The sequence below is a fragment of the Seriola lalandi genome, unplaced genomic scaffold (genome assembly GCF_002814215.2).
Source record: "Seriola lalandi dorsalis isolate HSWRI2012SDOR001 ecotype SW California unplaced genomic scaffold, Sedor1 jcf7180002054553, whole genome shotgun sequence".
Taxonomy (NCBI): domain Eukaryota; kingdom Metazoa; phylum Chordata; class Actinopteri; order Carangiformes; family Carangidae; genus Seriola; species Seriola lalandi.
In genome coordinates, this window is record NW_019525106.1 from 146,694 (window position 1) to 159,699 (window position 13,006).

At 42.7% G+C, this 13,006-nt stretch overlaps 2 protein-coding genes across 6 annotated transcripts in view; both read right to left on the reverse strand.

Annotated features, from left to right (window-relative positions):
- The window catches only part of LOC111661838 (UPF0606 protein KIAA1549), a 35,731-nt gene extending 35,532 nt beyond the window's left edge, over window positions 1–199 (reverse strand). For all 3 annotated transcript variants that reach the window (XM_087176398.1, XM_023415521.2, XM_087176399.1), the window contains exon 1: window positions 21–199. The gene's annotated coding sequence lies outside the window, so the exon portion shown is untranslated. The remainder of the gene's footprint in view (window positions 1–20) is intronic.
- A 1,389-nt stretch (window positions 200–1,588) lies between these two features.
- Window positions 1,589–13,006, reverse strand: part of hipk2 (homeodomain interacting protein kinase 2) — a 72,295-nt gene continuing 60,877 nt past the window's right edge. For 2 of the 3 annotated variants that reach the window (XM_087176401.1, XM_087176400.1), the window contains exons 10-15: window positions 11,062–11,192; window positions 9,899–10,081; window positions 9,407–9,730; window positions 8,379–8,623; window positions 8,122–8,285; window positions 1,589–8,012 (exon numbers count right to left, since the gene is read on the reverse strand). In XM_087176401.1, coding sequence (XP_087032527.1) covers window positions 7,548–8,012; window positions 8,122–8,285; window positions 8,379–8,623; window positions 9,407–9,730; window positions 9,899–10,081; window positions 11,062–11,192 — 1,512 coding nt within the window. In that variant the 3' untranslated portion in view covers window positions 1,589–7,547. The remainder of the gene's footprint in view (window positions 8,013–8,121; window positions 8,286–8,378; window positions 8,624–9,406; window positions 9,731–9,898; window positions 10,082–11,061; window positions 11,193–13,006) is intronic. The other variant, XM_023415481.2, reaches the window with a different exon arrangement.

Genomic DNA, 13,006 nt, shown 5'->3' on the forward strand with positions numbered 1-13,006 from the left:
AGCTGCGCATTCATACTTACCAAAAAAAGGGAGCTCAAACTCTGTCAATTCCTTTGTCTGAGTTACGAGAAAATTTCCTTCGAAGAAATAAAATGCTGCCCAAGGCTTCGTCATTAACCCTCATATAACCACCTGTCTGCGTTTTAAGTTATTTCAGTGCAGACATATTGAACGTTAGCTGGTGGTAGCTGGTTTTCATCTGACACTCTTTTGGTAACAGTTACCTTCTCTCGTCCTGAGGATTGGGTAAGCCCCGCCCCTTGGAAGATCTGATTAGTTTGTAATTTATCGAAACCCGCTACCATTGGCTGAAGCCCTTTTCTATCAAAATGGGCTTTTAAAATTAGGTTGGTCCTCTTCGACTGGCGTCTGCGGCTTCCACGGCAACGTTACCTCATGCAATGAAGCACTTAACAAGGTATATCCATGGATGGATATATCACCGTCAGGCTTTTTATTGGCTGAGTAGAATTTATCTTCTTGTTATGCTGCAATAAATCATTTCAAAAGTTACAAAACTGACTATTTTGCTGTAAGAATCCTTTTTATGTACATCTTACTGGTTGTACTCCTGTGCCTTTTACGTTACATTTGCATCACCATATATAAGCCTATTTAAGCGCAGTGTTTATTCTCAAATTCTGACAGACACAACGATGATCCATAATTCGTTTCGACTGCAATGCATTATATCCATCAGGGAGTAAATTCTCCAAATTCTAAAGAGCTTGCAGGCCCGAGGTGTGACATGATGGTGCATTTTGCACACATCTTGCATAGCAAGGTTTTGTGGGTGAAAATAAATGGAGATGATCAGCATAGCCTAATCACGTCACAGCCAGTCCATGTAGACCTACATCAACATTTTGGTGCACACTGCCACCTAGTGGCAGTATAGTAGCCCATGACTCATGTTGCTGATGACAAATCAGTTTGGATTTCACTTAACTTCCTGTGTGTGCTATGGATCACTATGTCATGAAATCCTTATGTCTCTTATCAAAACATGACAGAATAGTTCTATATTGCATTGAATTGTATAAAATCACATTTATTTTGCCAGAAGCAACTGGAGATGGCACGGTTTCAGTCAGCGGTGTAATGTAACTCACTATATTTACTCAGCCAACAGTTTTTAAGCACAATTTCGAGGGTCTTAGAAATATTGTACTTTTTACTCAACTTGCTACATTTATCTATAACTGCTACAGTTACAGATTACTCTGCTGGTTTCAGATTTTACAAAATTTGTAATGAGCTTATGCAGCACTTGCAACAGATTAAACTACCCACGGACAGTATGTTAATTAGATAAAATATTTCTACCTCAACCAACAGAAAAAAAACATTACATTTCTTGAATTCAATCTTTTAAAGTTGGTTTACAATCACTTTTAAAGTTCAAATGCCAAACAATGTAGTTTGTTTGTTTTTTATTGTGTATCTTTATTTCCTTTCTGATGTATAAAAAGAATTAATATGCCCTAGCATACACAACAAACCTCAAGCGCGCACACACACACACACACACACACACACACACACACACACACACACACACACAGCAGTAGAACAAAGGACACCGGTGCCGTGACTTAACAGTTTAATGTAAATCCAAGACAAAGTGTGATTACATTTCTACACATATACAATATGCATATGTGAGCATACAAATTCTCATTAATAACTCGATTCACCTCGGAGACCGAAAAAATGATCAAAAGTAACAGTGAATAACAAGCTATAACATAGTTCACCACAACGCGAGCCCCTTCTCACCCTACAGTTAGTAAAGAGGACAATTAAAATAACTATATTCTTCTATTTGACGAAGCTGTTTGTCTGTTAAAATCCTCCTGTAAAATTTACAATGCTATCATTAGTTTTTTCGAAGCCTAATATAAATTCACTCCATTTTTCTACAACGAAAATGATTAAGAGAAGCACACAACATCATAATGGTAACACAAGCGCTTAGTAGCAAGTACTCAACTTGTTAGGAGGTTTAATTAATCCTTCTTCTTATTGTCATTATTATATTTATTTAAACATTCTATAAAGCCAGTAAAATATCCATTCTCATAACATACTTAATAATATTAGGCTAAGGAACAGGGTATACATAGAACGCTACATCAACAGATTGAAATAATGAGACATCACACCCCGATAAACAAAAGTAAATAAGAAAAGACAATTAACAAAGAAGTATATTAGGAAATACTGCAGCACACATTAGCTTTATCGACAAAGAATGAGATTTTACACCATCGAGAAACCATACAGCAATGGACACAAAAGGGGGTCAGGGTTTGATGCACTCTTAGGTCTTTAGAAAATGTAAATAAACTGATGTATCAATTGCAAAAAGGTTGCTGTGCAATAGCTATCTAAGCACTCCAGCTACACTAATTCACAATTATAATTTTGAGGACTTACTAAAAGGGATTGTGACTTTGACATGAACTCTAGGGTAAGATGGATATTTTTGCAGTGTAAACAGGCAAATCTGTATTTGAACCCAGCTTTGGTCTACCACTTCCAGATTCCGTTTGTTCAATTTAACACTACAAAAATAGCTGACTTTGGCTAGAGATCTCTCTGCAATTAGTCGGAAAAGCAACATTTTCCATTCATGTAAATTAGGATCTAAACATCTTCAAATTGGGGATTTAAAGGTGGTGGAAATTAATTCACATCCTTGCCTGGTTGTGCACAAATTAGAATAAACAAATATGGTAGGGAAAAGAATAATAATTGAATCAGTTTTGGTTCTTAAATTCATACGTTGCAATCACCTGACAGCCTCGATCAGTGATGGCATCAAACCTTGACCACCTCACCCTGAATTCCCCCAAGGAATAGCCAGCAAAAGGAGCAGATCTCCTCAACAAAAGTTTAAAAAAAAACAAAAAAAAAAACATACACTCATATCCAAAAGGGCTTTAAGAATGCTTGTGTAGTTAGATTATGAATTTCCTGGTGGCACAAAGTACATCAGCATATGATTAATCCACCTAACACCTGCTCCTAACCCTTTTGTACTTTGGGAAGCAGCTGCGACTTTACCAAATGATTTATTTTTTTTATTACCTGTAAGAGTGTGTGGGTTTCTGTTGCAGGCTGTCTGTTCACTTCTTGCTTAGCTTCAAGTCACCTTAGAGGAGTTTGTCTGAAGAAGACTAATGTATAGCACTGTGTGCCATGCTCTCAGGAATGTTTCTTGGTGTTGCCAAAGCTCCAGGAGGACTATTCACAACAACACCATGAGCAGAGTTGGAAGTTTTGAGTGTATTTAATAGGAGAATGCCAGGCTTCATAGAGAGTGAGATGCTGCCTTATTCAGTTTTCTCTGATTTAAATGTCACCTTAAAGCTTTAGAGGTATTGTTGGTTATTTGGAAGGCAGTACTCTAACAATAAAGTCGCTAGCTGGGAAGGCTATGCTCACCTCAACAACACAAAACATTTTTACACTCTACTTAAGCACATTTTGGTAATTGTAAGGTCACTCGATCTACGTTAATGCTCACATTTCTGATTCCCCTTCTTTTTTCTTTTTTTTATAAAACACAAAACATTGGTTATGTGAAACAGCGTGATAGACAAAGGTATCATACATGTCAAGTTATTTCCCACAATGTTGCGCATATAGGGCTTCTCTTAATTGGATGCTTCATTTGAGAAAATAGTGATTACTCTATAAACCCTAATCATGAGGACAGTGGTAATTTTACATTATTTGTCTCATATGGGATTTTGCTGGAGATCAGATGTATAATTATTGCATCATGCATGGCCACAAACAGTGTAGAAATTAAATTAAATGGTCACCCACTGAGAAAGATCTAAAGCCATTTCAGATGTCGCAGGTCACATATTACATTCATTTTTGCGCAGGTGACCGTGGTTTTAAAGGTATAGTTGGTACTTTTTTTTTTTTTTTTGATTAATTCATTTTTACAGGTCATTCTATTCCATGGCACGCTAATGTAAAACAAACTTTTTTTTCCTTTTTTCTTTTTACAAATTCATTTTCTTACAACACCAATAAAGCTACAACATGAACAGCGTAAAAAATAACTGGCTTATAAAACAATTTGGAGAGAGGTTAGACAAATATCGATCATTCAGTCTCGACAGGGGCCAAGTGTGAAGAGTAATGAAAGTAAATACAGAGAAAGCTTCAAAACAGACTGCAGCGCTTCTCATAGCTGAATGTCTAAATTCTAAACAAACTCAAGACTGTGCTGTATACATGAAGTACGTTAAATCCTCCCTGTGTACTTGTACATCTTATGCACACATGCACTTGGTTGGGGTGGGGGTGGGGGGGTTAAAACAACATGACCAGAAGTTATTGCCTATATGCTCTAGCAACGTTGTAGAGGATTGCTTGTACTGTACTGTGCTGTGCTGTACATGGTCAATCAGTTTAATTCTTTGGTGGGAGGAGCGGAAAAGTCAGAGCGTGACGACACCGTCCCCGTGCTGACAAGAGTGGGGACAGGACAGCAGTGTAGCATGGGTAACGCCAAATTCCCTCAAACAGTGGAATGTTTCAGTAGTCTGTCTCATAACAGAGGAGCCAAAAGATTTCAATGGAAAAATCATCTCCCTTCTGCGCGTGTGTGCTTAGGCCCCAATGACCTAGAGGAAATTAAGTAGATCAAATAAAATAAAAAGACAACAACAGAACAGAGAAGAATGATGTAACCAGCAACGTACTATGTAATCACATCTTTAAGTGCCCGGACCCAAGGCTTTGCATGCTGGAGCTGACGGGGAGTGGAGAGTTATTTTGGGGAAACAAGTACCAGGATGAAAGACCACTCTGGGGTGTGGCACCCTCAAGCCAAGTATGTATCTATAAGAGCCCCATTGGATTATCATCAACTCAACACTTACTATCATCAGCAGTGTTGCAACACTTTACACAGGTGCACCCACCTCCACGGAATACTAAATATTACTGTACACCAACCCCCAGGTTACAAAATAGAAATGAGCCTGACATATAATAAAAACACACACACACACTCTGATAAAACATCCACGAGAATTATTGCAACAATCTCTAAAAATAAACACAACATGTACTACAGCCATGTCAAAAAAGTTCAAGATAATGTTAAGTTAAAAAAAAAAAAAAAAAAAAAAAAATCACTTCAAATGCAAGTACTATGGCATAACAAGAAGGAGAGGGGAAGGCTTTCACTAAAACCACCAGCAGTTCTGATGTGCCCATGTTCAAGAGGACAAAATGAACAGAGGAGATTATTTGTATCATCGGCTACAAGAATAAATGATGTCTGTTAAATCAAGCAGCAAACACACAAAGCGACAGCCCTATTGGTTCTCTACGTGTTCAGGTATCCCATCTGGCTGGCGTGGCGATGTCTGTGGTGTATCGGGTTCGAAGACAAATGGACAGTGGCAACAAATCGTCCACAAGGTGCCCTTCCAGGTGTATGCTGTGGCATTTCCCTTCTGTTCTGTTCCTGCAGCTCTGCGATGCTACCCAAACCTCAAACGCAAACAAGTAACTTCCAATTATCTTTGCTGGAGAAACGAACAGCAACAGCAAGCAAAAAAAAAAAGAAAAAAAAAAGACGACAACAAAAGGATTCATGTCAGAATTCGAAGTGTGCATTCAACGTAAGGTAGTGCCCCCTTGCGGCTCCTACCAACCACGCGGGCTCAGTGTTACTATCAACCTGCTCAGTGCCAACTTGCTACCATTTTAGTCCCATTTAAGATAGAGAGTTTCACCGTGCCCTCCACAGTCCCTACCTAAACTGACCCTATGCTTTCAACCAGCCCCCCTCACTCGTGCCTACACAGTATCTCGCTCAAACAACCCTCGATACTCTGTCTCTTTGCTGCAGCCAGGCTACTTCCATAGCCTCACAGAATCACCCTCGTGGCAACAATCACTTTCTGTCAGGCCCTTCTTTCGGACTAGCTTTTATCCTTTAAAAAAAAAAAAAAAAAAAAACGACTGCTACTGTGTCGCAAACATTTTACTGTAACTCATTCCCTGTACATGAAAACTGAGTTAATATCTCTGCTCTGTAATCACGATGCATGAATTCCCTTGTATGAGTAAAAAAAAAAAAACAACAAAAAATACCAACAACAAATATGTTCCAAACTAAAGCAACATTTTGGGTGCCACTGCGATAGAGGTTTACAGCTACAGCTATACTGTACATTTTCATATTTACATTAATATCCAGAGCAAATGTAACAACAATTTATCTATGACTTTGGTAAGTACCCCAGGCAAGTTATCTCATGCACACATCATAAAATAGCTCAGCGTGATACCAACTCTGACATTAATCTTCATCATCTATAGTCAGCTGTCATCAGGGACGAGAAACAGCAAGGAACGAGCCTACACCTGGAAGAGAGCTACAACTGCCCCGACTCGGGTGTCAAACCAGGGAAACATGTCTCTCTAAGTATAGCTATAGTCTCGTGTGGCTTTCAGGATCCAAGCCAAGTAAACTGTGTCATTATATCTGTAAGGCACTACGAGGGAACAATGGTCAAAACCTAACGACTGAAGAGGGTTTTGAGGAGGTGGACTACACACGCATGGCTGACAGTAGCACACACAGACAATCACGTTGTACATGCCTATGTTATTATAACCACTTTGTGCAATCACATTGAAAAAAGAGGAACAAAAAAAAAAAAATCTATTGGTATCAGGAAAAAAAAAAATCTTAAAACAAACAGGTGCAGACTGCTACATTCTAAGAACGGGGCCCAGCTAAGACACCTAGCTAAAACTGAAGTATCGTCGTAAAAGGTGAAACAAAAAAAGGAAAAATATCTATAAATACACTAAAAAGTTTGTTGTCTTCTGTTGGTTATATTTCCAGAAGCCTCCTCGAACCAGAGAAGGTGGAGCGGGGGAAGTTGCCTCTCCTTTCTCCCCACACCATGAATGATTTGGAAATATTAAGACAGTTCAAGGCCATCAATATTTTTTTCTTTGAAGAGCAGCAGGTTTCCGTATTTCACCTTCTCCCAAAACTCTTGGGATTCCAAACTTCCAGTCAGTAACCCCTGTTCAACAGTCACTTCCCAAATTTAAGAGGGGAAAATAAAAGAAAACAAACCAGAAAACCTCCACTGTCCCAAAAGGCCTCTTTCAAACCTCCCTGTAAAACTAATGAGACATTACTTTCCTCATAAAGTAAAGCGAAGAATAGACAAATCAAAGCAAAAAACTGGCCCTTTCAGGAAGGAAAAAAACAAAACTGAAAGAAGACATCTTGAACTGTACCCCTCTGAAATTCATCTTTCCCTTCTAGAGAGGCTGTGAATCTTTTGTTTCTTTTTCTCTCTGTCGTTACATCTTCAAGTTATACGTGACAGTTTCATAAGGATTGCATGTTCCTCTGTCTTTGTTTATGTCTGAGGTTGAGGAGAGGATGTTCAGGATGTCAAAGGGGCTCAGGGGCGGGTGGGCTCAGGAGGGAGGGGGGAGCAGCAGTGCTGGGTCAGGCTCTCCAGTGTCAGTCAGTGTCTTCTCTAGAGGTAAGGGTACTGGTTGACCTTGGTGGGGCTCAGCGGGTATCCAGTGTAGACAGTGGAGGCGGGCGAGGCGCTGATGTAGGCCTGGTGGGCGAACTGGGCCTGGTACTGACTGTGGTGCAGGGTGGGCGAGGGCAACACACGGTGGCCCATGCTGACTGGGACCTGGTGGACGATGCTTGGTGGGTAGCTTCCGTGCTGGACCGCATGGCGCGCAGAGCCTTGCGACGCAACCAGGTGGGCCACGGTGCCGGTGGAGCCCAGAGCGGCAGGAGCCGTGTAGGTGTAGAGGTGGGGCTGGCTAGGCAGGTGTGTGGCGGCCAAGTGCGGGTGGACATTGCCCGTGTGAGAGGGGCTGTTGTGATGGAAGGAGTACGGGGCCTGAGTGGCGATGGTGGGGGTGATGTAGGCCTGCTGGCGCCGATGACCTCCGTTTCGCTCGGCTACCATGTGCTGCTGGGCCTGGAAGAGGAGGCGATGGAGATTTAGAGGCCAATAAATCTATTCCACATAAAATTATTTCTTACACACATATTCACACACTGATAGTGTTTTTCATGTCCCTCCATACCTGGCTGAGATTTAGAGGCTGCTGCTGGAGGGGGTGTGGCCCTGAGCGCTGCTGTCTGTAGGACCCGCCTCCAGTCATGCCCCCTGGTACGTGATTATTGCCAGACACCACTCCATTGGAGGATTTGAACTTGTAAGCTGAATTCTGATGGTTCATTGCATCTGCTTAGGAGAGGATACAAGTTAATTGTGAAGCAGCGACTTTAATACCTAACAACATAATAGTTACTGGTTGATGCATGAGTCAAAGTCCCTTACCTGGCATCAGGCGCTCACACTCATTCGGGGCCTCACTGTTCTGGGTTTTGAGAGGGGGGATGATAATGGTCCGGGGGTTCCCATTGTTGTAGTTGTCCAGTATGGTGGTCTTTGTGTCGTAGCTGTTGTTGTTGGGGGGTCTGGACTCCACAGTGTAGGGGCTGTTGTTGCTGGAGCAGTCGGAGTCGGGTGAATCATGGACCGTCACACAACTGATGACATTCTTCCTCTGCTTTGAAGATGAGCTGGAGGAAACAAGGGGGCGAGAGACAGACGAGAGTTAATGAGACAAAACTTTTAAAACTATTATGGGGAGGTTTATTTTTTACTATATCTATAATTATCTGTACATTCTTTGATCATACGTCCACCAGCTTAGTACTGACGCCATAAGTTAACACATTACTAGAATGTGAAAACATACATCTGGTTTATTTTCGCAAGTCATAAATCTGTTGTTACCCTCTCTAGTTAACATTCTGTCGCTTCCTACTCACAATCACTTGCTTTGTGTTTCAATTCAACATGTCACACTGGTTTCAGTTCATCAGTTTTATAGCTCTGTGGCTATAAAACCTGATCTGATCAACCGTCACAAAACACTTAACACTCCAGAGATTACCACTGGCCTTGAATAGCCCAGATAGCATTAAATGACTTGAGACCAAATCACGTTTAATAGTCACATGGTCATCAGTTTACAGAAACATGTGTGTAACACTACTCTGAAACCCAAAACGAGATAACAGAATGAATAAGATGACAGAAAAGTTTGCTTTGTTGGCAATGGTAGGACCTCTGTCCTGTTAAGTCAAAACAGATTTTGAACAAGCCCTTGTAGTCTTTATCCTTTGCTGATCTAAATCTGCAGGCGTTTGCGTTTGTTGTGTTTATTGTGGGAATTCATCTCGCGAGGACAAGCCTGAAAATCTCTTACATCAGCAATCCACAGTAAAACTGACAAGCACTGCAGCGATAAACACACTTTTTAGTCCGCGTAAAAAGAACCACATTAACACTGAACTGACCTGTTGTTCTGTTTGTGGTCATCCTCCTCATCTGTGTCGCTGCTGATGGTAATGATGCTGACTGCGGGGCTGGGCGTGTCAGGGATGATGATGGTCTGTCTGGGGACGTGGTGCTGGTGCTGATGGTCGCGTGTGGTGCTGGAAGCCTGCTCCGCTTCGCCAGCCCCCCACCCGCTGCCCCCACACGGCTGCGGGGGCGGACAGTTGGAGGCCGAGCTGTTCTGTAGCACAGCGCAACGTGGGGGCGTGTTCTCCTTCACCCTCTTGGAGCGCTGCGGGGACAGCACCGCCTGGGAGGATGACACCTCGTAGGCTGACATGTTCCTGATAGAAAGACAGGGACGGGGTGAGTGTTTTCTAGGTGGTGATAAACACAGATCGGAAACTTCAAAATCAAAAGCTATGAGGCATCATGATCTTGTTGTGATGATCTTTAGCTGCCAGGATGATAGCTTATAGATCGTCTAGAGCCACCTGAGTATTAAAGAATACCTGGCAGACATCTGGTGCTGTTTGTTCTTTTTGGAAGAGGAGCTGTTATTGGTTGAGTGCTGCCTCATAACATGTGCCACTCCCACATTGAGCGTCTGGTTGGATGGGAGCGTGACGTGGCCAGCCAACAAGGCTGGCTGCTGCATGATGGGATTATAATGGCTGCCATGAGGGTGGGAATTCCTGTAACATAGCACAGTTTTAAGTTACCACAACAATTTGAAACCTGCAAGTGGGGCAACAATGCATGAAATATTGAAAAATACTTGTATCAAAGATAATCAAAATCAGCATTTATAGGGGAGAAGGATGGATAAGTATTCCCCACAGAAGCCAGCAGGTGGCAGCAGCTAACTTATCTAAAGAAGACCAAAGGCAAGGAGAGGGAGAGAGCAGAGAGGGAGGGCAGAGGAGCTGACACCAGCAGCTGTGGAGCGATAGCTCTGCAGAGGAAGTGCGACACTTTCCCAATCGTCTCTCAGAGGACAACAGAGCTGCCACTGGCCAGGAAGGGAGGGAGCGATGGGGAGGGTGGTGTCTAGTCACAGATGGACAGCTCTGAATGAATCTAAGCATACATGGCCCTCGCAGCCCTCCACACATACACATTATATACCTGCATCCTCTTCATCTCCCTGCAAATTGCCCTATCCCATCTCTCCATCCATTTATTAAGTCATCGTAGTGACAGGCTATACTCGACATGATGTACATATATCCCATCTCCCTGAGGTAAATCTGCTCTTATAAAAGCACCACTGTTCACATGAGGACTGTGATTCACTAAAGATAAAGGACAAGCTGTCAGAGAAGTGCAGACTCCTCGCTCGATCGGTCCTATGCCATACCATCTTCCTATAGCACATTTTGACCTATAAAAGGCTATAAAAACCACCGCTGGCCTGTGTGAAATCCATTTATCTGACCTTAACTACAGACTCACCCCTGGTATTATGTGTATAAATTTGATTTTACAAAGTGCTTTGATTTGGAAGCTTTGAAATGACACGTGTCAACCTATTGGAATTATTTATCCAGCTAAATCTTGCCTGAAGAAAGGTGGGCTCAAAGCATGTATGCCACAATATTCAGACCCTCTCCTACATCAGTTAAGGTTAAAACTGGCCGGGAGCAGTTGAAAATAAGAAAGCAGTGTTGCTCACCTCCAGTTGGCGAGAGGCTGTGTGCTGCTCATGGAGTCGGGGATGACAGTGGCATGCTGGACTGAGGTGTGGGTGAGCTGCTGCCAGGCTGGAGGCAGCAGGATCTGCTGGGTGCCGCTGGGCCAGGCCTGCTGAGGTAGGAGAACACAGAGTGGGGGATAAACAAAGAGGGGGAGAAGACGAGGAGTAGAGATTGAAAGGAGTCAGTTGCCATGTCACAAAAAATGAATTTTAAATAAGTTTGTCATGGGACTGCAGTTACCCATGATTATTTTTTCTTTTTTTTTTTTTGCATCTTTTAATTCAAACATTGTAAATGCAGGAACAAAGGAAACTCATTGAACCTGGCTGATTAGTTTGAAGTTGTTGTGATAAATTACTGTATCTTTTCAAAAGTGCATAACAGCTGGTTTCAACTCGCTACTGGGCATGCAAAATAAACTCCACCATGCAGCTTCAAGGAGACATCCACTGACAAAAGAGATAAGACCAGGACTTAATAAAGATGTAGAGCAGCTCCTTCCTTTGTGTGCTTGTGTATGAGTGACTGAGCCCATGTGAGTGTGTGTCTGTGGGCTAGTGTGATTATGAGTTTGACTTGAGTCAAATCAACCTATGTTCTAATTAAATTCATAGGCCTATTCAAGCTGTTGTGAAAGAGGCTACTTTGTATTTCTGATGCGGAGCAGGAGTATCAGGCATAATATGCCCCGAGATGTGCCAAGATGAGTGTGCGTACATGCATGCCCGCGTTGGTGTGTTACTCCGTGTTTGTGTGTGTGTGTGTTTGTGTGTGTGTGTGTGTGTGTGTGTGTGTGTGTGTAACCCTAATGGTTTAATGCAGTTCTATTGATTAGCACTTTAATGTCAGGGCTAATGAATTGTTCCTTTAATACCATTTGCACATCTATTTACAACAGCATCAGTATGTGCTGCAGCATGCACACATTTAAATAGAGGAAGCAAAAGACAGAGAAAGGAGATACAGGAAGAAAGAGAGAGAGAGAGAGAGAGAGAGAAAGAGAGAGAGAGAGAGAGAGAGAGAGAGAGAGAGAAAGAGAGAGAGAGAGAGAGAGAAAGAGAGAGAGAAAGAAAGAGGCACCATACAAAATGCAAAGCAGGTAATCTGTGTATATAGCACGGTAACTCACACATACCTTATGTTTTACCTTTATCTTAACCTTTATCTTTATTTTCATACATTTTGCTTTGCTCTATCTGTTCCCATTATATTCTGACACAAAGTGGCTCTTCTGCTCTGTAGTCTGGCTGCAGGCTTATAGAAGTTGAATTGTTTTTGTCTGGTAGGTAGGTTGCAAAGCCCAAACCAACCAGCCTGTAGTTGAAGTGCTGCGGGCGGGGGGGGGGGCATCTACAGGCCAGCAGAGCTGCCTTGTCTGTGCACTGATGACTGGCATCTCTAATGGAACATTCTAGAGCTCGAGATGGTCTTTACATCTAAGACCACATCCAAAGCCTTTTATCATCATGCCATTAAGAGACACTAATACATCCATCCATCTCCTGCTCCTCCTCCTCCTCCTGCTCGCTCTATCTCCATTCCTGGCACTCTACATGCCTCTCTCACTAGGCGTCTGCGTTGTGTAACCAGCCTGTCTGCCCTGAAATGGTAACCCAGTTAAGAAGCCGTTTTCTCTCTTCTCAGAGCCTACCATCACTATCAGCAGCCCACCGCCTCCCACCTCGACCTACACTCCCCGGGTGAAACCCTTTGTCACCTCAGGGCTTTGAAAGCCCCAGCTCTCACTGCCCAATTGTTTCCACATTTTCTGCATTCCTGCTCCAGATAAAGGTCCTGCTGGTTTCCCTGCCGCCCTGCTTGGAGCCTCCTTAGCCCCCCCCCGCACACCCAAGGAGCTGGGGGGTAAACTTGTATGGGTCCGACGTGGGCGAAAGGTGCATGGTGTAAAGGGGGGTGGGGGGT